Source organism: Euwallacea similis, chromosome 6, assembly GCF_039881205.1.
Source record: "Euwallacea similis isolate ESF13 chromosome 6, ESF131.1, whole genome shotgun sequence".
Taxonomy (NCBI): Eukaryota; Metazoa; Arthropoda; class Insecta; order Coleoptera; family Curculionidae; genus Euwallacea; species Euwallacea similis.
The window spans coordinates 4,480,697-4,507,179 of record NC_089614.1 but is presented as its reverse complement, the minus strand read 5'-3'; the positions used below and the strand labels follow the sequence as shown (position 1 = coordinate 4,507,179).

Genomic DNA, 26,483 nt, shown 5'->3' with positions numbered 1-26,483 from the left:
TTATCAAAGGACGAGGCTCGTACGATGCAGCAATAGCACCAAATTAAAGATCCATATTGTTACCTTCTGGTTTTTGCGCATTTAAATGTGCAATCTTATTATTGGTATCGGCTTGTGTATTAAAAATATATTAAATATCTTCAATATTTCGGAAAAGATCAAAATTTTACAAAAAAAGTCATCAGAGTCCTCAAAATATTGCTGAAGTTTATAATTTTTTTGACTCTTGGGACTGCTTCCACTATTTTAGTGAATTCAAGTCCTTGAAAATTAAGCAAAAAACAAAAAAAAACAATAAATTATCCACTCAAAGCTCATCAGCGTCCAGATTCCTTAAGAGTGGTTTAGCTGAAACCAAAAAATCAAAAAATTTAAAAACCAAACTGAAAAAATAAACAAAACGATAACACATCAGAGCTGAAACGAAAAAAACACAGATCAAGCCAAGCCCGTTTGGCATGTTAAATACCGGGATTTACCACATCCTTATAGGAAAGTACGTAATTAATACAGCACACTAACGTTACTAATCATACAATTTCATGTAGGAACTCTTGTAAACGCAACTAGGAACTTCCGTGATTAACTTCGATGTCATTTGACGAACATGAAATCATATATTCAGTAAAGCCCCAAAATGAAGACGAACATAACACTTAATTGACGCTGTTAATGCACATATAGCATAACAAATTAGGTTACTCAGACTCAAACATGGCAAGGCTTATTGAGTCGTGACTGAAGCGTATTTCAAATCACGGCCCCCTCAGATTCCATACCTTCAGGAGGTACCCGTTCCAAATCGCTATTCTTATCGTCAAAGATGTCTTTAGAGGTGGAAGGTTGTTCTCCGTCTTTTTCTATCGTGACTGCAACACTAGCAGGGAATCCATCGGGAGACCTTGAGTAACTGGTCTGCGGATCTGAGCAGTTGGAAAGCTTTCCAGAACAATTCGAAGTAGATGACCGATTCTTCGTAACTCCATTTGCAAGTGTGTACATATCCGAAGATACTTCTTCAAGATTCTTTTCAGTTTCAGCGCAAATGGTTTCAACACATAAATGGAGCTTCATGAAATCGTCTATGGATTGCCACACGCCTGGTCGCTTATTGTGATAGAGCTTGGAATACATGTAAATGTCGACTTTTTGTCCGTAAGCCAGGTGTTTTTTTAATGTGACTAGTGCGCAGAATGTAGCTGCCTCAGTACCACCAAATCTGAAAGGAATTTAATGTTGTTAATGATAGTCATTTCTCAAGACAAGTCAAAGAAAAAATCGGAAGCTATCGGGGGTGGAAAAGTTGAATTGATTTTTCTACAATGTTTGAAAGATAGAATGTGCAAAATTTTTACTGCCTAATCTTTACCGACTCAATGTTAAAATATTAATCTTACCTGTCCACAACACAAATCGGTCCTTGATCTTCTTTCTGCAATCCAATAACACAATTAGGCAGATCGTACATGTTTTTAATGCTGAGGACTCCCTGATTAGGCCAGTTCAAACTTTGTACAAACTTAGTTCGAATCTCAAAGTCATCTTGCACGGATTTGAGCAGAAATTCTCTTATCACGAAGGGCGTGGTTTTGACGACACTGACTTGGGTGCAAGTAAATACCTCGGTCTGAATAACTTCATCATTTTCTGGCCAGAAAGCTAAGAATTCTTCACCATCCACGATACTCAACATAACAACCAGTTGGCAGCTGTGATCGTAGCACATTTTCCAGAAATCTTCTTTGGTTGTTGGATGTTGGGTGATAACGAATTCTCTGAGGCTGTGGAAACCTGGAAGCCAGCTGGCGTTGATGTAGTCAGACCCGTCTTCGCCTGGTCGGGGAGTGAGGTGAACCCTTGCACTTTCAATGGGTACTAAAACTGCAGATCTATTTTTTTTCTGGTTTACGGGTTTGTTTGCAGAGACCAAGTTGAAATCCCGAGGCTTAAATTTTATTACTTGCTGCAAATTAGGAAAAATTATTCTTGATAAATCCCAAACAAAATTTTACGAACTTGAAAGAGATGATCGAGAGGCTTCCAAGAACTCTCCTCTTCAGTTCTGCTAGCTGGGTTCTGTAAAACCTCAATGTATCTAGCGAATTGGTCTCGAGTGATATCCGTATCCCCGGAATCTATGGCTTCAATGAGAGCATCGTGCACAAATATGTACTGTTCCTCAGTTTGCACCAAGAAGTTCCTTTGGGCCCTTATATGCGTCAGAAAGCCGTAAACATTGACCTCTCCCCTGGACTTAATTTGCTTCAGCATGGCATCTAGGACTATGTAAGTCCCAGTTCTACCGACTCCCGCACTAAAATCATTAGTTAATAACCTAATTTTTATAATTAAACCTGGACCTACCTGCAATGCACAACTATAGGTCCACTGTCGGGGGGGTTAGCTGCTGATGAAGTTTTAACAAAACTGAGGACTGGTAAGGGATGGTCTGGTGTTCCATGATCTGGCCAATTGGTGTAATGATACTGATACACCGTCTTCTCAACCATTGAAGCATCTTTTGCTCTCTTAATCTATAAAATTATTGAGTGAAAACACACAACTCTCCAGCAATCCCAAGTCAATTATATTTACATTTCCAGGGATGCTTACCCTGGTATGTCGTATGACCAAGGTTCTCACAGTGTAAGTGGCCATAATATCCTCTTTGACCAGCCTCACTTGAATAAAACCATACAATTCCGAACCTTCTTTAGGCCAGTACATATCACATTTTCGCTACAATAGACATAATAAATATATTAATAGAAAATAATTACATTATTGTTTACCCGGCCGCGCTCTACTAAATTAGTAATCATCACAATAATGGTAACCCTTTGTTCCCAGATCATTCTCCAAAAACAGTCGAAAGTGGACGGCAAAGGCCCTTGAGTTCCGATGTATCGCTTACTCACAAGAAAACCGTCTATGTAGTTGGCGTTTATGTAGGTTGATACTTTTTGTCCCGGCATAGGAAGCAGTTGTACTCGAGAATGATCATCTAAAAACGTGTTCCAATTGTTTTTAATTAAATGTAATAACCCTGAAGAGTTTTTGCGTAAAAATGATTGCATTGCCTTAAAAAAGGGGCAAGTCATTTAGGTTTAACAATGTATAATTTAATAGCAATAATTCTTGATAATAATGAAAACATTATGTAATTCTTGGTTGGTCCTTGCTTTTGTTATTTAAACTAAAAATTTATGTCGGTTATTCGTTGTCGTTCAGCCAAGGAGTTGTTATTTTATAGTAACAGATTTTATCGTGAAAACCAGTTTTCATGAACAGTAATCACAATGTAAGAGAATATAAAAAATGTGAGAAACAATTTAATTTTTCATTATGTGTATGTATAAATTTTGAAAGTGTTAAAAAATGTACGAAAACGCAAGAAATTACAGCAAATAAACAAATTTTTAAATATGAAAAATATGAAAAACTGTATGAAATTTTCAGAAAATAATAGATATGTACAGGAATAGTTCACGTTACAGAATATATTTGGATCAAGTAATAACTTTGTTAATTGAAAAATACAATTTTTCAAATCATCGAATCTATTGTCAAATAGATTCAAGAGAGATTGAAAAAAATAAGATAACGCAGAAAAAAAAATTGAACATTGTATAAAAAGTATTATTTTTTGTTTGTATTGAAAATTAAACAAAATGTGAAATTGTGTGGGATATTGTGCAATATTGACGTGTCAATTTTGCAGAATATACGTATGTCAATATTTATGATTTAAGTTCTCACAGTAAAGTGCCAAATTCTATAAACTGTAACAACTCGTTTTACTTTTGTTACGAGATGAAAAATGGATTTATAAGAACAATGCGGTGAATGCGATCGGGATGGGTGTATTAATCGACTAAAATGATATCAATGTCGCCAATATCTTTGCTAGGAACTTGTAAGTTCAAACATTAAAATAAATTGACATAAGGATCTAAACCAAATACTTACAAGCAATAATATTTAAATATCTATTCTTCGGTTTATTATCGGGATGCTGGGAGTTCTCAGAACTATTTCCCTCGTTCGTGGGATCATTCTGAATAGAATCGTACTCTTTGCTGAATCCGATATCTCCGTCTGCATGCAATTTTGCGACGTGTTCATGGAACCTTCCCACTTCAATGGGCCCACTGTAATCTCTCCTCCTTCCCTCGTCGTTTTCTACGTTTTCGGCATTCTCGGGTTCGTTTCTGGGAGGTGGGCGATGGTTCCAGTCCAAAGCCGCAGGTGCACAGTGCGTATTATCCAGGTAATAGTACGGTGGTTGGAGGTATCGCCTACAAAAATTATTTTTGTTCAATAGTTTCTGGATTTTACGCACAGAGGTGTTTTATGGTGCATATCAATTTTTAAATGCCTTTTTAATCTTACGTATAAAAAACAATTCAGAAGGCATTTGAAAATTGACTGGGTGTTTGTTGATTGGAAGACACATATTTTACAAAAAGTGTACAAGGTGGAACGGTTGACTTAACCGCTTTAAAATGAAATTCCGTCGCAGCCCACCTTGTACATTTTTACATATATACAATGAAAACGAAAAGACTATAGTGAAGCCCTAAAAATTTGTGCAAAGGAATGTCTGGGGCTTCACTACAGCGACACATAAAAACTGACAAAAAGTGATGCATGATGTATCTGTTGCGTAAGAAATGAATTTGTGTTCTAATGCTAGTTTTAGTGTGATCCAATGACCCTATCCTAGTATAACAAACATCGTAAACTAAAAACAGCTAAGTAGACTTAGTTCAACAAAAATGTAACTGTTGTTTGTTATGTGCAGTACCTACCCGTAAATTTAAACAGGGTGTTTTCCTTACCCGACCTATAGCCTAAATAATATGCAGGATATTCTTTCTTATCTTTACATAAATTAATATATACATAACATGTAAATAAATAAATTCATATTTGTCAGTCTTTTCGTTTCCATTTAAAATATGTGTAGTTATATTTCTCTCTCCCACTGCAAATTGCACACACCCATTTATTTTACACATACAAATCTCTTTTGGATTCTAAACAAAGCTCAGAAGAAAAATATTGCCCTTGGCAGATTTCGTTTTCAAGAAACATTCTTATATACATTTATAACAAGTGAATGAAAAATCGAATTTTAAACAACAATCGGTATGTCTGTTACATGATCGTGATTGACATGAATATTATTGATATCGTTAAAGTGAGTTTGCGTATCATTTGCCATAGTTTGAACGGTATTATGGCTATTTTCATCTGCCGAACACCCTGTATATTGTCTAGCTCTATGGTGGGATTTGCAGAAAGCCCTGCTGTGTGAAAAAAACCTGAGTTAGGTCCGAACCAAATATACACCACTGTTACATCTAAATATTAAGATATCCTTTAATATCGTCCATTACAAATAGCTTTAGTCAATATTAAAGGAAGCTTAAACAAACGCTCATGATATTCGCACGTAATTGATGAAATAAATGCCTGAATTGGGAGTTAAGAATTATTACGAACAACGCAACCCGAGTTTCAGGCATTTGTTTCAACTAAAAACGAGAACAGACCACAAAATCTATCTGGATTACCTACCTGAACATTGTTGTTCTCCACAAACACATTACAAATTAAAAAGGTATTAGGCAGATGTTTGTTGGATTCCAGTTTAGATATTAGTCATAAAAGTATTATACCTACTTGTTATTTACAATAGTTCATACGAAAGATTATAATAATTTAAAACACCCTGAAGTCATTTTGAATTGTAATGATTGCGCTTAATAGATACACCAGACTAATAATTCACGTGGAAACCTTTAAAAATTGTTTCAATCTGAGTGAGTCAACAACGAATGATGACAAAAGATAATTATAATTCGTTGCAGTCAGTGAATCTTTTGCTTCGAGCTAAAACCGCCAGCTCATTAGCTGCAAATATTTAATTTTTGACCTTCCAAATAAAGTCAAAAAAGTGTTTTTACTCTTTAACTCAAACGCAAATTATATAAAGAAGGCCATTGCAGGATTTAAATAACAAAACAAAATAATAATCCAATACAAATATGCACGGGCAACGATACGTAATTGGCTAATGAATAACTTAATAGTTATATCTCGCATATTTGACACTATACAACACAAGGTCAGCTGCTTACTAAATAATATAATATTTCTTACGTTTCAGTTTAAGAAAATAAATATTTTTTCTGGGGGTCTACACAGTTTACGGACCGTAAAGGTCTGGTGGCCACCAAGCTGATTTTAATATAAGAAAACCCCATTGTTTTCTCTGACCTATGGCTGGCTTCATTTTGGGGCGGACAAAGAACCCTTCAGTCTGTGCTTATGTGGCATGAAGTAGGTTCAATTGTAAAACAGCATGAAAAGTAATTATGTAGCCATTAGCCAAATCCCGTGTTTCGGTAAAATGCATTCTTTAAGAGACTTTAATTGTTACAACATATTTTTAAGGCGAGTTGGTAATGTTTTTGACCTTGCCACTAATACACCTAATTTTTACATCTGCAGTTTTAGTAGAATGTAAGAATCTTTAAAACTGCACTTCCAAAAAATAACATAAAAATCGTAGATTTATAGCAATTCAGAGAAATAGTAATTTTTTTGCGTTGTTCATAAAACATTTCCATGTTTGGCGTCATTTGAAATAATAGCCTTAATGATCTGTAATAGCAATTACAAGCCACAAGTAAAAATGTGGGAGTGTTGCTGCTTTTCGGTAATATTAGCTTTTAAAGTGTATACATACTTCTAACCCGTAACCATTTAAATTATTACAAGGAAAATATAAACACACAAGGAGCCCTGAAATTAGGTTGAAAGACTTCAATTGCATATAAAATTATTGTTAAAAGTTTATCAACCTAAACATTAGCCTTCGAAAGTTTAGAGAGATGCAGAGTGTTTAAGTTTAATAATTACGGCATTTGAGGGATGGCTTGCAGGCTATAATCGAGCCGTACATTATCGATAGAACGCAGTGTGTTTAATACATATGCTAACGATCTGACACTTTGGTGATGATGTCCTCTGAATAATCCTATTCTAGAGTATCAGTAGTACACTAGAGCGGTGATTTCAATGACTAGTTAGAGCGAGAATAACGCCCTGAAACTTAACTCCGGGAAGATTGTTGTCGATTCAATTGGATTCCTGAGCGTTTATCGTGACGGTGGGTTGGATTGGAAGTTCAGGCGATAGTATTAAAATTTTAAAATGTGTTACATTGTGCGCCGGCTCAAAAACATTGTTTAATTATTTTATTTTAATTTCTCAAAAGAAAACAATGTGGTGTATGTTGAATTTTCATCCCTATGTGTCTGGTAGAGATTTTTTTAAATCATTGGAAGTTGTGACTCCTCCTCACTGTATTTTTGTCGCTAATAGCATTAATTACCAGAAGTCCTGTGCTCTTTGCCAGGAATAGAGATGTACACGAATAGGATATCCATTTGGAGATTAAAGGGTGCAATGACCTTACAAATGTTTATTAATGCTTCAATAGCGTACCATACCATATAAGAAACATACAAATTTTAAAAGCTTTTAAAAGAACTTTTGTGGCGTCGGTCACAGACATTTACTTTTATTTGTTTTCACATTAATCGGGAATTTCTAAGCACAGCCGAAGCTTATGGTATGTTACCTAAATTATGTGTTACTAATTGTTGATTTTCATTGTTTTTTGAAATCATTTTAATGTCATTTATTTTCATTTTAAACAATATAATTAAGTAAGATTTAGAATTATTCAAAACTATGATTATTTTAAAACACTTAAGTGTATTTAACGATTAATTTCTTTTTATGAGGTCGTTTTGCAGTTTTAATTTAATGGACAATAAAGGAGAATTAAAAAAATATATATGTTATGAGAAGACAATGTTAGTTTACTTTGTTGAAAGAAATGTGACACTAGAAGTTTCCAATATCTTGGAAGTGTTTAATGCTGATAACTTTGTTAAAAAGGAAAAGTGTGGGGTATAGACCCAAAATATTGTATATTTTCACTACGAACGACATAACCAATTTTCTTATTGAAGCTCTAGACGAAATACTTTTGAGTCATCAGATAGATCATTGGTCATTAATTTGATTTTCTTTGCAGGTCATAATACTTTTGTTCTTTATAACAGGAAATATCAGGAGTCTGTAGCTGGGACAGATTTTATAACATATAAATAAGTGACATCAAAAATTAAGGAAATTATATGGTAATGAAAATTCCACACCTAAAAATCAATATTCATAGGACATTACTGTAGCTAACAAAAAAGAATGGTAACTAAATGACTTCCCGATTTGTTAGTCGTAGCAACTGGGAAATGGTCCTTTCAGTCTTAAAAATTAGTGTGGTTATTACTCAAAAATAAACGCGTCATACAAAAAGAATGTAAAAGCAGTTTAGCAAGAACTTGAACTTTCAAGATGCAAACGTCTGTGGGAAGATCATCATGAATATTGAAAGATTATTAAAAAAATGGCGAATAAATATCTAATAGAGCATCTAATAGTGATAGTATTGATACCAGTGGCAGTGAACTACAAATACAATCAACACAGTCGCAAGCATCATATGACATTGGAAGTAACTATAAACATGTAATCTTAAGAAAATCAAGTAAAGATGGAGAATGTCATATATTTCAAGGCTTCTTTATTGAAGTCACATCCTTTTTTAGTCTTGTACGAAAGGAAAAAATAGATTTTTGAAAAGGTTGGCAAAAAACTGCTGCAATGAAAGCTGATTCAATTGACTACATACATTTTATATTTTATAAGATTTATATTTGTTTGAGCTTGTGAATTATTCTGCAATAGGTAATATGTTGAATACTATCTAATTTGTTACTAGTTTCAGAATTAATAATTTAATGAGTAAAGTATTTCATAAGCAAATAAAGTTTATATTCAGACATTATATATTTGTTAAAGTATTAACCTGTGAAGTCCATTTTGATTGATTTAAAGAAAAAACTATATTTCATAGTTTATAAATAAATAAAATTAAAATATATTTTTAAAAAGCAGTTCAATATTTTTAGAAAAATTTCCTAAATCCAAATTTTCAGATACTTCCAAGCTTTAGTTTTATAAAGGCCCCCAGAGTTTAAATAAATTTTTTAGCAATATTTGTATTTAGGAAAATATACAGTTAAAATATAAAATTTGTTCACCCTGTATATTATTGTAGTCTGTCTCTCTCCAAACCAAGTTGAACATGCCCACTTTCAATGAAAACATGCCAAACTTGGAATAGGTCATGTAAATGAATTTGTAAATAATAAGTAAACTCTACACTGTTAGAAACGATTTGACTCACTTCCACACCAGGTATCCACCTCCTCCTAAAAGCAGCACCCCAATAGCACATAAAAATCCGGCTAAAACCCCAGCCCATAATTCAGTGAAAGGCTCAGAAGGCACATAACAGCCTTCTGTGATATACACTGACACAAGCCTGGATTTTTCTCCGATTACTAGATGTCCTGTGCGATTGCTTCTTGATGCAGCAAAAACTTGGATTTCATAATGCAATCGAGGGGTTACATTACGAAAAATATACTGAAATTAAGGAGACTTGGTTAGTGTGTGTTCAAAGGGGCAGAATAGCTGCTTACCGCCATGGAAAGAAACCCCCTTTCAGTGGATATGTCAATATCATCATAGAGCAACCCATTCTCATAAACATGAATGTAGTACTTGTCTACACTGCCAGGAAACCTTTCAGGTCGAGTTATGTTGACCATTATGGAGTTGTTGTATTCACAAGAGACATTTGATAGAATTGGGGCACTAGGACCCAAAATGTCTGTGCGACTTATTATTGGAGATGACTCATTTCCTTCATATTTTCTGGAAAAGGCCTTTACTCTGATTGAATATTGGGTGTCTGGTTCTTTAAGCAAGAAAAATCATTAGTAACACAGTTGTTTTGAGGAGGAAATGAACTTACTCAGTTCAGTTAAAACATAAGTCTTAACAATATCCTCAGGATTGGCTCTATCAGCCTGAATATCGGTAATATTGTCATGGGTGTAGAAAATCCTGTACCCCTTGAGCTCTCCATTTGGTTTTTCTGGGATAAGCCACCGCAGGGTCAGAGATGTGTCTGTAGCATTTATAACAGTCAAGTTCCTAGGACTGCTGGGAGCTGTAATATCAACATTGGAGGTGTCAATGGCCTGCGTATTTATATAGGTAAAAACGTCGGTGAGCCCTTCAAGGGTTGTGGATTCAAATGCAGTGGATGCTTCAAGAAAATCTCCACTGCAAAGTATAATTGCAATATAAACAAAAGCATGGCCCATCCTAGACAAGTCGGTTTCCCACGCCTTATATCTAGTTTAAAGAGAATTTCTCTTTGTCGTATGCAGCGGCATGATATCTACTTAATTCCCCGCACTGTTTACCACAAATTAACCTGGTGCTATGTTAAAAGCACCAAATTAATAGTAACGTGTTTACTGGTCTATTTTGCGAGCCGAACATCGAACACCACCCAACATCGACTATTAGGTGAAGTGGGGGAACAACCATTCAGCTTGTCAATCCACCTGCAGTGCTGCCAGATTTAGTCATATATCATAAAGCTTCGGATATTCTGAATTTGCAAAATGTAAAAACTAATAGAAAATGTTATAATTTTGTCGCTCGTGATGCATCAATAAATGATATAAAAATGTAATAACTTCTTGTTTCTACAATATCCATAATACATATTTTATAACTTTGCTTTGCCTACGGCTCAAATGGTCATTGACCACACGAAAACCGCCCGTCTCAGACGGCGTTACTTAAATGTAATAAAATAACTGTCGTGACATCACTACGGCCGTTTTTAAATCCAGGGCTCAAAGAGGTCAATATTCTGAGATACCCATTAAAGAAATTGCAACGCTGCCAAATTCGGCACGAGCGGCGCATACTCCTGCCGGTTTTCATCCGATGGATCAGTTCATTTCCTTGCTTGAATGCCAAGTTTTCCATTCATTTATCCTGAATTCTTATGTCTGTAACTTTTTCGATAAAACATCACATGGTGACCGAGACATTAAGATACTGTAGTATGAAATTATAAGAGGTGTAAGTTGGAAGCGAAAGGAGTTTAAACATTCATTGTTTGAGGTCGGAAAATAAAGAGGAAAGTCATGGAATTGGTGTGGTAATTTAAAAATGGCAACGAGGCAGAGAGGAAGTCGTCTTGATTGTTTTTTGAGGAGGGCAACAGGACCGGACTGTGGAGGAATTATTGTTTTTAATATGTACAGGGAGGTTCATAGGTAAATTTGCAATTTCAAACTTTTTTGTTTGTATTTATATAGATAAATCTGACGAATTTTACATAAAAGGGATAATTCTCGTTGAAAGTCGGCATCTACAGTGGTATTCAGAAAAAAAATTAACCTATCGATTACTCTTTGATTAATATATCTATTCTTGATTAATAATATTCACAGGGTGTTTTCTAAACGAACGGTTGAAGTTTAAGGAGATATTTCTTTGGTTAAAATTTAAAAAAAAATCCTATAAACGCACTTCCAGAATCGCTTCATTTCCGATATACAGTTGAACTTATGGAAAAAACTGTTTTTCAAATTGGATGTTTTTTTTCGGAAATTAAATGATTGTGATTATATGTTAGAGCGCTGAAAATTTCGAAAACATTGACCTCAGGAACTAACCTTTCTCATTCTGTGTAATCACAACCAGGCGGTTTTGGATACATTTTTATATGCGGTTTTTGTCCTATTTTGTGGCCTGGAATACGTGATTAAATTTATAACACTATATCCAGAGACTCCTTATAAAACAATAAAAAATTTAAGCAGGTTTATGTTAACACTGGAAAGAGGCCAAAATAATGTATTATAATTTTTTTATATAAACGGAATACAGAATATATGTGTAGGTAGGGAGTTACTTTATTTTCGCAATGTTGAAAATGTTTTAAAATGAAGATGCTAATAGGTATTTTCAATGCTCCATGACCATATTTTAGTTATCTGTCCAAATCAGGTAATATAAGTAAAAACAGGTATATGAAAATTTTCAAAACGGGTAGGTTCCTACTTTTGCCAATTTTCAAACTTTGCCGATATCTTGAGAAACTGTGTGCCACATGGGGTAAAAAAAATGTATCCAATTAATCATCTTGATAGCTCTATAAGCCTGGATAAACAAAAAAAAAGGGCGTCTAAAATTGTATTTCCAAGGCTCCAGGATTCCATTGGGTGATTCGGAGTCAATATAGGAATAAGCGAGAAACAACGACTAATAAGTACGCAATTCTCCTGAGATGTTTTAAAGCAAGTATTTAATAAGCATTTTATGAACTTTAAATTCAAAAATTACGTTCCCTTGAACTTTCAGCTTCGTGGTTGCTTAAACACAGATACGAATTTATTTTAAATTTTTAAAGAGTAAACACACAAGGTAGATTTCTCCTTCTCATTCCCTTATTCATATTAAACCGAAATTACGCAGAGTTCCTCTTGTTTGGATAGAATTAAAATATAGGACTGATGTTCCCATGTTATATTAATAAGCCCACAGAAGAAAACTTCAGAGAGGCTCACGTGAATTCATACTCGTGGAACTTATATGTGAGGGTATATTCTTTATTATAGCGGGCGTTTCTCGTAAACCTAATTATTTCCCCAAAAACTTTTAATAACCTTTCTTTTGTTTTCCAACTTCTCTTCCAGAGGAGCTGATTTCAAGTTGTCACCACCGCCAAAACTTAAATTATCGATCCTCTGGTGCTTTGTTTTCCCATTCCGATTTCCCGTTGCTGTACTAGTAAAACTTCCCCGCTTTTTCCCTGCATAGCTTACCAGGGGGATATGATATATTGATGTATAATGCACGATGCACGAAACGATTTCTTGCAGTTTCTGCGAACAAAATCAATTTAAGAGTTTTAAAAAGAAGTTAAAAAATATTAGCAGCAACCTAACATGCCGGCTTTTGTATTGATTCTAGGGTCCCATACCTTTACGTGCTGGCCCTAGAGGGACCTACGACTTCGTAAAATTTCCTTACAATTTCTTCAAACACTAAGTTTAATAAGACCGCGGAATACTTCTTTGCTATGGCAAATAAGAAATTTTGATCGAGTTTTCGCATCAGCGAAGTTCCTGATTGGATATGAAAATATTTAGAACTTTGAAAAATAATGAGAAAGAGCAAGGTTCTTAGTAGGCTCTGCAAAACTCTTTTTAATTAAAACTCCTTTTTGGAATGGGTTAAGCTTGATTGTAGTAAATCTGTGAGCCATAATATTCGGAGTAGCTTCATACGACGAAGTTTCCTCTATTCTAAAACGAGTTTAAAATGTGAAATTCCATCTATTTAACTTAAATTTCACCCCTGCAGGCTATCTACGAGGAAAGCTCATTCAAGCAACAGGTCGATTGATTTTACCTCCTATCTCCAAAGCAAAGTAAAGTTCCTGGTTTAGGTATCTGTTTTATTTGAAAGGCGAATTTCCGCAAATTGTTTTCCAGTTATCACACGAAAAGTTAAAGCAATGTTATTTTCCTTGGTAACGATTCTTGAGGCAACGAAATGTATCGGGTATATGTGCATTGACCATGTTTACTATATTGAAATTTATGGTAATTCGTTTGTGTTTAAAACATAATTATCACAAACACTTCTCTTCATTGAGATCCGCCTTTGCAAATTTGGTACAACGATTAGAGAAAGTGGATTTTGGGCCTTGCCAAGTTTATGTACAGCTAAAACTTATTTAATTAATTACAAGTTTTACTAACCTCTGTTGGAAGTTCACAAAGCGGACGCTTTCGAGCTCAAAAGAACTTCGACCGTGGTTAAACTCCTCCATACTTAAGATTTAGGCAATTCTGCGCAAAAACTATTTATTTGTCCCGAAGCTTTGGGGAGCTATTTCAAAAGCTATTCACTACCCCTTAGAAGACGGATTATTTTCTCCCTGGTCGCCTCTGGTTTCGCATTTTATAAACCCCAAACGTATATTGATTTGAGGATTTATTTCCATGTTTTAAAGCCCATTAGTCATAATTAACTAGTAGAACTAATGTGCCTGCTCTTTGGAATAGCAACATTTATTCATACTTTAGCCTGTAATTACATTAATATTTATTCTATAGCTATTTCATGAAATTAACCGTTTAAGAGCCATTTTCTCTATCTGAATTTATGAGAGTGAATAATTATACAGTCACCATCTGTCAAGAATATTGCCCTCATTATCAACTTTTTTGATGGAGGAAATGATTGTAAATACCAAAGCTCCTTTGACAGTGACTGCCTGGTGTTAAAACTTTGTGTCTAAACACCGAAAAGCCTATGAACAATTCCCTGAAGGTCCGGATGTGAATGTGTCGGAGACACGATTATTCAGTTCAAGTCCTTAATCCAGTCCCAGCGGAACGTGGTCCAAGTCTGTCGTTTCCAGGATTGTTGTTATTTGGCTCTACTTCATCTCAGTTCATATGTGGCACTGGTGTGCAGTCGAGGATTCAACTGTCTGGGACATTTGGCCTTTTAGAATGTTATTCGTTGAAATTGCAATATGTCCTTCAACTGTCAAATATCAACCTTTCTCTTCCATTGTACTGATGCTAATACTAGCATTTTTCGTTAATTAAGACTAGGCCCCGAAGAGGAAAGGGACATAATTTTTTTAATAGACAGACGTGCTCGAATTTATAAAATCATTTACCCAGGCAATTTAGACAGAAGAGTTGTCTAGAATCTTAATTAAATGGCCCAGGAACAAGCTTTCCACTCGACACAAAAAATATTTGAATAACTACTGACTCAACCATAAAAAGAAATAAGGAACAAGGTTAATTTCTTTTTGATCTTGGGGTGCAAGCGGTCGGTAATATAGACTTCACAGGAACTATAAATCCCTTATTTTGTCAGTAGATAATCTATTGTACGGTGTAAGCATGGTCATAATTTCCGGGAGATTTAGTAGTGTTATTAAGAAATTTTATTAAGGAGTTATTAGTCCCAATTTGTCTTGTCGAATGTCGATTCAGTTATAAATTACTTTTACCACACTGGTTAGTTTTTATGGAATTTGCGATATTAACATTTTTTGCTGCAGGGAAAGACTCAAGTCATTAATTAATTTCGTAGAGAGAACACTATATAATCTGATAGCAATCTCTTGTGAGCAATGTCGCGTGTCTTCTATATTATGGCCCCTTTGCACATAGATTTTGAGGGAAATTTCAATAGATGTTCTATTGACAAGATGCCGGCGCAATTAATTTGAAGGTACATATTCAGTTTCGCTACTGTTTCAACTATTTTGCCAGTTTCCTACACTTTTTAAATGCCATCATATCGTCTTTTGTTGGAGCGTTTTGCAGCACACTTCTTTTGAAGATAGATATTAAGTTTTTCACATTTTTAAATTTTCCTGATAAATGGGAATGAGGATAAATTAAATCGATTAGCTTCATAAGTTTACACAAAGAGGTGCTGCATTAAGGTGCCTATTCACTCAAGGAACAATGAAAAACTTTTTGTTGCCATACGCTGCTGTGTGTTTAAAAATTTAGGAATCGAAGTAATTGGCCATATTTTAGTTTTGTTTCTCATTAATTTGTGTGCGGAAACAGACTATTTACTAAAGAGACAAAGTGTTATTACTTAGTAATGAAACACGGAACAGCAATGACAAGATGACTAAGTGTCTTCCTTTTCCACAAGTTTCCCCGCAACTCCAATACTTGTTTTTATTATAATTCACTTTAATTTTTTGCTATAGGGCATACATGATAATCGACATACTGACTATTGATTTTAAAAAAGTTTGATCCCTTGTTCAATGTAAAAACTTTATTGTTTTTCAAATTTTTTCTAACTCATCTCTAACAGTTTTTAAGGTGTTTATAAAAATAATATAAAGCACACCAAATTTTTATTTCAATGGAAGCCATATAAAAAACATATTCACCCCTGGCATAATCAACTTAGAAAAATCGCGCTTTATTTGCAAAATGCAAAACAAAGATTTCCCTATTAAGCATAGTCCGACTTTTAAAAATAAATAGTTAATGGGGCGCCAGAAAAAAGTTTAGTACAGAGGAACTGTATGCCAGAAACATTTTAACCCGAACTAATCTGAATTAGTCTGGATATTTTAAAATCATTATAATATTTCAAACCTTGTCGCCTGACATAGATAATACAAAGTAAAAAATTTTAGTGAATTATTTTAAAAACTATAGGAGCTGTGTGGAAAATACTAAAAAAAGTTTAAATTTAACATCTTGAAGCTTGGGCACTAATGGTTTTTCTTAGATAATGTTTATATGACTTACTTCACTTAAAATAGTGTGCTACTAGTAGTCGGTAATACTAATATAAATTAATTCACCCTATATAAAATATTTTTTTATATAGGGTGTATATATTTATACATAATATTTTCAAAAATTATGAACATTTAATAAATTGTTTTTCTTCAAAATTGAGTTAAAAGTGGTTTTGAAATTGGACCATTCTGCAGTTCTAATTTGAATAGGGTTTGCAAGGGGTGGAGGTAGTTGTTTTTTGTCGTTTTTTAAATTCTGAGCGCAGATAGCTCGGGAATCCATGAAGCAATTGCTTTAAAGATTAGCTTAAACTTACACAAACTGGTACTTCAATACCTCTTCGAACTGTTGGAAGACGGACTCACTTAAATAGATACGGAAAATTCGAAGACTTCCATTGAGTTATCCATAGTCGACCTAGGATCTCAATCAATCGATATAAGTGAAAAACACCTAAAAAATTCCCAAATTTTTCCGAAGATTTTCATAGGGGTGTAGGGGAGGTCTTTATGTTTTTAAATCAATCTTCGACCGAACTCGGACTTGCCTGGTGTGATAGTTGATATTTAAGTGGATTTGTGGGTTTTAGTATTTTCCACTTTGTTTTTGCATTTAAAGAATAATACCGAAAAATATTATGTTGAGCGCATGTCGGTTCATTTTTTTAGAGTTTTTCACATTATCGACTTTTCTCTAATACTTTACATCTCGTTAATAGTTTTTACACTTTTCAAAGTCACATTAAGTCTTTCTGTAAAAATGAATATAAAATCTAGTACTCTCCATTTTTGGGCCAGACCCTAACAGAAATTTCCATATAGGTAGCTTCTTTGCCAGTGGCATTATATTTAGCATAAATAAATAATTCTTTTTTAATATACAGCAAGGGCAGGACAAATGAAACATAAAACTCCTTCACAGAATAATGACCTAATCCTGAAAGGATTTCGTTCAAGATTTAGTGGTGAAAATGTGCCCGTTTCAAGAAACCGCAAACCGAAGCGAGCTTTAATTACAACGCTATAAGGCAAAAACCCTAAATACAAAGATCTCTGTTTAATTCTATTCTTTAGATTTTAAAAAGTTTTAGATACATTAAATACTTTTTATTATGGGAAAAATTACTCTAATACGCATTTTGCGAAACAGATAAAAATACAGGGTGTCTGATGGTTTTACCATAATAAGCCCCGTCGAATGTGCCCCGAGAAGCAGAAAGATTATACACCAAATTTCGTAGCAATCCATCTAGCCGTTTCCGACTTATCTGCAAAATTTAAAAAAAAAGTGAGACTTTAAGAGCTTGTATCTCCAGAAGGAGACAATTTCGTATATAAGTATGTCACCATGAATCGATATATTTTTGACCAAGGAAGATGTGGTTAAGCGTTGACCCCCTCATTCTGGGACACCCTGATAATTCCTTTTGACACATACTGCTCTTCTACCAACTATGAATTTCGAAAAACGAAAGTTTTATTTCGAAAGATCATTTATACGACTGTCCCGTCAATAACAACACATCTTTTCAGCACACTTAATCAAACTTGAGCTTTTCTGAACATAGTGGAGTAATAAATGGTTGCAAAATTGACACCATTACGTCCTTAAGACTCTAACTCTATTCTGCATCTGATTAATGATAGTAATGTTTTAGCCTACCAAACTGAGCAGTAAATTTTATTGTTAGGGGAAATAAAACAATCCGAATCGTCATGATTTAGTTTGCTTAAAGTAAAGCCTCATTTAGCGTTTGCCTGATTTAGACTTTTATAATAAACCTACTTATACGTGTCCTAAAATCTCTGAGATTCTATTTGCCTGATAATCGCCTATTTAAATTCTCGTCTACGAAAGTCCTAATTTGATTTCACCAAGAAGTTCAGTTATAAATGTCATCGTAGAGCTGTCCGTAAGTATGAACTTTTAGCCTTTCAAGTGAAATGAGCTGTTACAGCAACCATTTATTTTAAGAGTTCTTTTCAAGACAGAATTTAATTCCAATTCTAATCAGCACGTCCTAAATGCGATTTCCTCCTAGACTCTCACAAAAATAAATAGTGAGGAGGTCTATTGCCCGAATTCGATTCTTTAATATAACTCCACTATTTAAATAGTGCCTTAGAAAATTATTTTTAAAGAGCACAACGTGTAACAAAGAAATGTAAAAATAACCAATCTAATAGATTGAAAAGGGGGAAGAGTTTTCAAATTCTAATCCGCCTAGCGCCTTCGATAATAATAATAGAAATCTTTCGAATTTACAGTTTGAACGTCGCTCGCTATATTTCAGAATTTTCCTTTTGTATCGCATCTAAGAGCCATAAACGTAATGGTTCCGTTAATGCCGTATAAGCTCATAACAATAAAAAGGATAAAATAAAGGAATAATCATAAAACTAAGATGAAGACTGTGTAAACATTCGAAAGGTTGTGATCTATAAAGTTTGAAGTGTTGTGTTTGTATACTCAGTTTCCATTTCATGCAAACTCCTATGCTTCAAGTTTCTATACATTTTATATTATAAATCAATGCTTTGAAACTAGAGTTCTTGTAAAATTTGTTTTTAAGCCTGAGATTTAGTTAAAGTTACCAGTGAATAAGTAAGTGACTCTTAGCGATCGTCCGTGTTGTTGTCAAGAAAGTTATGTTAAACTATTTAGCGTTATTTTTAGGCTTGGAAATCTCTTTATTTCAACCATCCCTATTGTCACCTCACATATGTACGTCATTCCTATACAATATGAGTCTTCTTTCTCTATAAAGAAAATTTTAAAAACTAAAGTCTTCTACGACTCCAATAAGGTTTTCAAGTTGCAGTAACCTACTAACTATTTTTCGTTATTTTGTTGTAATATTTCAGTGGCGATATCTTGGGAATCAGTGAAGCAATTGTCATAAATAATAACTCAAACAAATCCTCTCGATGACCCCTTTAAGTTTGGATAGGCTCGGTTATAATATCTCTTTAATTTGTGCGATATTGGGTAACTTTGATTCCCGATTGTAAAAAATTAAAATTCGATCAACTACTTTTTCCAGGTTCCAGGGCCTCAATTGAGCTTTCTATGTACACTAGACTGGAAATCGCTCCGTCCAATATAGGATCGAAAAGCTGACTAAATGGAAAAACAACATATCAAACATTTTTCCTGAAAATATTCAGATGGGGGAGGTACCGTACCTACTTTTAATCGCTTTTTAAATTTTGAGCGCGGATGTTTCGAGAACTCATGAAGCAATTGCCTTTAAATTCAAATTAATCGTCTGAATAAGTCTCAACAGGAAGCGAGTTGAATCGGTTTAAAAACGATTTTGACATTATTGTTTTCAAATATCCTGCTGATGCTTTTTGCTTCTCTCATATGTACGGTTCGAACCAAGCCCGTTTTCTTCTTCAGTTCATAATTCTTTTTCTCGTCGATGATCTTCTCCTGCGATTCCTGCGCGAATTGCTTTTTTACATTCTTCCTTGCTATCTCCGTTTGACCCAGGAGCTCTTTCTAAGTATTAAATGTTAAGCCATTACTGAATTTTTAGCTCGCCTTATGCTGAGGGGAATTCTATTTTGAGAAAGTTTATATTTGGAAAAGCAGAAGTGAATAATTTTGTTATCATATTTTAAGAAAATGGTATCGTCACAATTTCTGGATGAAGCCCGCTTTTGAATTCTAGAGGCGAATAAGTTGATATTATTGAAAAGATATAAAATAACGATAGCAAGAACCTTTAAAGATTCTGGCCCCTAATTTTGAAGGAACAAATTCGCCTGATCAACAATAAATCTGTCGGCACAAGCTCTCCCTTTTGATCGTTTATCTACAAATTTTAAAGTCATCAATTTTAACTGCAATTTTCCCTTGCAATTTCGTTAAGGCCCATATCAAAATGAACTATTTTGCAGAACCGCACTGTTAATTTATACATTATAAGTAACGTTGTCGTTTTAAAAAACGTTACTTTTCGCCTCTCTTTCTAAAACAGAAGGTGAATCCTTGCCTTATATTTAAAACATTGTTTCGGTGGTTTCTATTTATTCGTATTTATTAACCATTCTGTAAGTGTGAGGGTTTGTCCAAATATTGAAAATAAATTGTTATGGACCTTGGATACTCCGTTAAATCTTTGGATAACCTGAAAAAGATTGGATAACTTTGTAATATACTTTCTCCACTGTCTAAAAGCTCTCCGATGAGCCCTGTGGCCCCTCTACGACATTAAACCTATAGAGGATGGTGCCTGAGAATTTCTCTGCATTGACACTTTTTAGCATCAAAAATGCACCCATCCAATGTATAGCGCATTTCAAAATTTTTAAAGGCGCTTTACTTAGAATAGAAATTGTGTGTCTGTTGTTTCTACGGAAATCCGTGTCGTTTTCCGTTAATAATCCTCTGTTTTCTGTGATTTTGTGAGCTGAAATCGCTGTGTATATACTGAGAGATTGTCACGGCACTGATCTAAGCAATTTGAAATTCCATTTTCGGTGTTTTTCTGTAAATAATTGTTTTAGTGGCGGTCGAGCGATTTTTGGTGCTGATCACTTCAGCGCCAAAAAGTGTAATCACTCAACGTAAAGCGTTACAGTGTTCGGGTTAATTCAGATTTTTCATAATTCCTCTTTTTTGCTTAGGATCATGATTTGATTCATTGTTGAGGTATCGACCAGCATGTATTGGTTTTTTATGCACTGCTTGAGAAAACTATCTTTAGATTTTTTGATTACGAAGATGGTAGAAATGGTAGTTGTCTTTTTTTCTCCATTTCTCTAGTGAACTGCATTTTATGGTTTACTGAATTGAAATGCTCCAGGAAATCTTGGAGTTCGCTAACATCACGATCCCAAATAACACGGGTTTCATCTTTGTAAAGTAGGCGGCTATCACCTGAACCCCATTGCCACACCATCGGATTATTCATAAAATTCGTTCTTCCATTGAAAATTTTTGCCCAGCCACCGATTGATACTTTTTTAATTATTTTAACTTCACAACGCGCCCCTCTTCAATCGCTAAGTAAGAATAAATCCTATTGTGTATAAACGTATTATTACGAGTACGCAAGACGTGGTGGCAACTTTAATCAGCTACTGCTACAGTATGATTGCTTCAGTTATATGACCGGCTTTTATGTATGTTTAAAAATTCACTGTCCAGTGTAAATAAAATTGGTATTCTATTCCCTGACTTTGTTGAAACTTTTATCGCTCGATGCACTTAGAGAGAATCTTAATGGCAATGACACAGCACTGTCTAAGATAGGGAGAAAAATCAATAAAACAAACATCAATAAGGAAAAATTCCATGAGTCGTCTTCGTGAGAAGGTCGAAACTCATGTTTGCACTATCAGAAAATGAAGTTAATGAAAGCTTTTACCCGTTGGATAATGCGATTCTTTTATTTTACCTTATTCTATTCTGCAGGTCTTACTTTTTGAAACCTGGAAAATCTCCTCATTTACCCCTCACACAAAAAACTTCTCTGAAGGTAATTTAAGTTGAAATTAATGGATGCTCTGTATGTTATATAGCATCACCTCCGCGTTTCAGAAAGGCATCTATTTACACTCGTACCTTTGTCCTGTGTAATGGAAAATAGTGTAATGTTAATGGATAGTAATCCCTATAGAAAAATATGAGGATAACTTTTCAGCCACTATTTAGTAACAATTTTAATGAAGTAATAAGAAAGTAATACTTACGCCCTTCATCAGTGATTATAAGTAACGTTGTGTTTGGACCGTATCCCTCGGGGTTGAATACGCTTAAACCGACATGGTACTCCGTATGGGGAAGCAAGTTCGCAATTATGTGTTTCTGAAACAGTTAACGGAATTGATATTTAATGAAAATTACGGCCTTAAAGCGAAACGAGAACATTTAATGGTGGCACACAAATCGATTTAAACGTTTCGTATAGGCTGCGTTATCTGATTTAAACTGATTTCGTAAACTATGGTGAAAATACATATTTGCAGGCATCATTCTACAAGACTCATTACCGAAGCTAAAATCTCTGAAAGCGGTTAATTAAAAGAAAAACTGCAATGCCCGACAGCGGATTCAAATTTCAGATTCTCCGAAAAAGGAGTAATTACGTTTCAGAATCTTAATTAGACTCTTAAAGGGGATATTGAAATAAGACTATAGAACGATTTAACAACATAAGAAGTATAAAGAGACTCCTATTATTCCAAATTCGTTCTAATTAATAATTAACAATGTTTCCTTTGTAAATTCGATTACGCGAGACTGAGAGCTTGGGGTTTTAAATAATAATACTAATAATTTAGTGACCAGCAACGAATGGGCACTTAAAATTTTTCCATACCGTCTTGCCGATACAAGTAATTTACCTAATTGAAAACCTAATGTACCCTTCTATTAAATAAACATACATCCCAAGACCTTAATACACCAGTTTGTTATCAGAGAATTCAACTAAGTAAACGGCAATTTACATGCAGCTAAATTTCATCTACTTAATCCTGCAGGTAGTTTGACTTAGAACTCGGTAAGCATATAAAGTGTTTTCATCCACATATGCATTTTGATGTAAACGTTGTTACAAACTTCCTGAGGGCCAAAGTTTAAGTCATGGATATAGACAGTCGGTTCACATTAAACAACATTAATGAATACTCTCACCATTGCCCAACGGTATTCCAAGTTGGGTTAAGTACACCAACTTTAATTAGGTTTTCCGCTATGACAACTAGATTGTAATGTTGTTTTGTCGTGACTTTCGACATTGAATATACATGTTTTTTGCATATGTAATAAACTTAACTGACGTTTTTAATTATCTGTTTCAATTGCTCTTGTTAACAAACGACATTGTAAAGTACATAACACTATTATATTTTTCATTTTCCCTAGCCTTGGGAAACTTTTCATTTAATTTCAATAAATTTTTAAATTTCAGTTAAATTACTTAATAGACCTATTTAACATAGTGGCGTGTCATACGCCTTCAGAACGTTTTATGAATTTTTCAAAAATATATTTTTTTGGAGCTACTTTGATTTAATTCTAATATATTTTCAAATCTTAATTTTTGTTACTTGAAGATTCAAAATCTGTTTAAGTCAGTGACTTTTCTATTTCTTCAAAATTATCATGAATTCTTGAAAAGTAGGTAATTTAACAATGAAATTTTTTATTTGCATTTTTGTACTTTTGAGATTCCTCCTTGGTACAACCCTCATATAATCTCAACTGGGTTGCAAATTTTAGTTTATCTAGAACTCAAAAACTCAATATCTCTTTAAATCGGTGATGTGATTGGTTGTTGAGAATGTTCACGAAAATTTTCAAAGTAGTTTAATAATGAAGCTTTATTTGCACTTTTTCACTTTTTAGATTTCCTCTTGGCATAACCCCAATTTCATTCCAATTGACTAACAAATCTCAGATTTTGCATAAAATTCCTTAAAATATCAATATTTTAGCCTAATAGTGTGCTTGTTTTTTTTATTCATTTTCATTAACTTTTAAAAAATAATTTAACGAAGTCTTATACTTTAATTTTTTCACAATCTATAGTCTCCTTTTGGTACGACACTGCTTTAATTAGAACTGATTTGCAACTCTCAGTTTATTTATGAAATTCCTTTAAAACTCAATATTTATTTAAGTCAGAGGCGTGCTTCGTTCTTCAAACTTGTAATGAATTTTTGAAAAGTAACTTAATGAAGCATTACTTTCAATTTCTAATTTTCTCCATTCTCCCTTTGGAACGACCCTGATTTAATTTTAATTAACTCACCAGACCCGTTTCTGTATTAAATTTATTGAAGGTTCAAGATCTATTTAATTTGGGGGTATACCTCATTTCTCAGAATTACCATGATTTAATTCTTAAATCTTTCTCCTAATCTTATATTTTTTTAATCCCTCCCTGTTTTTGCTTAATTTTTAATGATAGATCTACATATAACTTTATTTCTAAAGGACTAGACTATTAAATTACTTAACTGAATTATACACAGCTGGACGAAAGTCCAGAATAAAATTAATATCTTTTCGACGAGTAACTTAAAGAAAAGACTTAAACACGTGAATTGATTTTGAATTGTACGTATTTTTTGACAATAAAATGAAATATTTTCCTTCACTCTTTTAGCTACAATCCTATCCATTTTTTTTTTTATCGAAAACATGTATGCAAACTCGTTAAAAAGCTTGTGAACAATGGAATCTTACCATACCCTTTTTTTTCTTTTAGTTATGTGGCTATTAGGAAATGAAAAAAAAGCTTTTAAAAACAAAAATTGTGAATACATTCTTAATCCTATCTACAGGTTATTTAACGTAGCAGATGCTGAAAATGTGCTTCACCCTCTACTAGGCATACTCCCAAGCGATGATGAAAACCAGTAAAACTTAATATCGATATGCTATTTTTAATTCTAAATGAGTTTTTATTTTACATCGATAAAATAAATCAACAAGCAAAGTGGCATTCGGCATATCAAGATGTACTTCAAAAGGCGAAAAAAATTGCTTTATTTTTTACACATATTTTTTACAAATATTTTTTGTGACAGGTTTATTGCCTCGATAAATAACATATTTTTTATTACGTTTAAAATTGTAGCATTTTTGTGTAAAATTGAGTTGAAACGTTCAGTTTATTAATTTGTGTATTCTCAAGGTATTCTCTTTGAATCTGTTAAACAAAAATGGTATTGTCAGAAAGGCAGCGTAGCAATATCGAAGTCTTGATATTGCTGCACGGTGGATATGTGAAACTCATACACAGCGCCCTCAGGAAGTAAATGCATGGGTAAATATCATGAACAACCGAATTTTAGTGCCATTCTTTTTTGATAAAAACCTTACAGATGAACGACATTTCGATTTTTTTAGATTTGAATTGGTGCCTGCTCTATCTATTATGCTTCCCAAGGAAGTATATATCCAGATATATCCACTGAAACAATTTACTTTCAACAGGACAGCGCTCCCCCACATTTTGGTGTTAATGTCAGAGGATATCTTAATGAACTATTTGCGGGTCGCTGAATTGAAGGACGTGACACAATTGAATGGCCACCCAGATCCCTAGACTTAACACTATTAGATTACTTTCTTTGGGGATATCTGAAAGATAAGGTTTATCAAAATAGGCCGTCTAATATTGAAAACCTAAAAACCGAAATTAAAGGGGAGTCAAATGACATACCGGCTGAGGCCATTCGGAATTTCATAGACGGATTTTACCATCGCCTGGGAGCATGTCAAGTAGAGGATATTTTCAGTATCTGCTACCTTAAATAACTTGCAAATAACATTAAGAAGGTATTCGTCATTTTTTATTTTTAAAAGAGTTTTCTTATTTCTTAATAACCGCATAAGTAAAATAAAAGAAGGGTGTGGTCAGATTCCATTTTTCACGAGTTTTTTAACGAACCCACACACGACATGTTTCCGTTAAGAAAATGTTCGGTAGGGTTGCAGCTAAAGGGTTCAAGGAAACTATTTCATTTTATTATCAAAAAATATGTACAATTCAAAAGCAATTAATGTGTTTAAGCGTTTTTTTAAGCCACTCGTTGAAACAGTATTGATTTTATTCCGGATTTCCGCCTAGCCCTGTATATGATATTCTATACATTATTTCATGTCAAGTCAAGACGAGTATTTAAATTTGCCGAAGGCGGTTGTGGTTGCTCAGGATAGGTTATAAATAATAGTCAGTGACAATAATGAACTAACTGCGGTTAATCAAGACATGAAATTACCTGGTGTTCGAAGCTAAAACGATCTAAAGGTAAAGTTCGCGGTTTACTTCTAACTGTAAGACACTTTATGTGAGTGACTCCCTGGGGATTGACCCCACGTATATTCAAGTGCCTTCGGGAAGCAGAATTGTGCCATCAATTAGTAATGAATAGAAATTTTCGAACCTATCTCAAATTACAGAACATTTAATGCTATTTTGACCCCCAAAAGTTTGAGACTAACGGTGCTCCCTGAAACTTACATCGGCTTTCAGCTATGTTACATTCATATCTTGAATTACTAAGATCAAACAATGTCCGCTGGAATAAGAAGATTACTAACTAGCGATAAACGTAAATATCACTTGAGCTCATTTGCAGTGGTACTTTAACAACCCATATAAAATTATAAAGGATGGCTATTTTA

General features: G+C 33.9%; 1 protein-coding gene across 5 annotated transcripts in view; it reads right to left on the bottom strand.

The window, feature by feature from the left end:
• Ptp99A (Protein tyrosine phosphatase 99A) overlaps window positions 1-26,483 on the bottom strand; it is a 217,263-nt gene that overhangs the window by 9,283 nt on the left and 181,497 nt on the right. For 2 of the 5 annotated variants that reach the window (XM_066391188.1, XM_066391192.1), the window contains 11 exons: window positions 22,034-22,148; window positions 9,965-10,162; window positions 9,630-9,907; window positions 9,332-9,573; window positions 3,970-4,298; window positions 2,793-3,004; window positions 2,596-2,739; window positions 2,365-2,534; window positions 2,017-2,314; window positions 1,398-1,963; window positions 780-1,219 (listed from right to left, as the gene is read on the bottom strand). In XM_066391188.1, the coding sequence (XP_066247285.1) occupies window positions 780-1,219; window positions 1,398-1,963; window positions 2,017-2,314; window positions 2,365-2,534; window positions 2,596-2,739; window positions 2,793-3,004; window positions 3,970-4,298; window positions 9,332-9,573; window positions 9,630-9,907; window positions 9,965-10,162; window positions 22,034-22,148 (2,992 nt within the window). Of the gene's footprint in view, window positions 1-307; window positions 349-441; window positions 1,220-1,397; window positions 1,964-2,016; window positions 2,315-2,364; window positions 2,535-2,595; window positions 2,740-2,792; window positions 3,005-3,969; window positions 4,299-9,331; window positions 9,574-9,629; window positions 9,908-9,964; window positions 10,163-22,033; window positions 22,149-26,483 lie in introns of those variants that run through there. The other 3 variants (XM_066391190.1, XM_066391189.1, XM_066391191.1) reach the window with 3 other exon arrangements.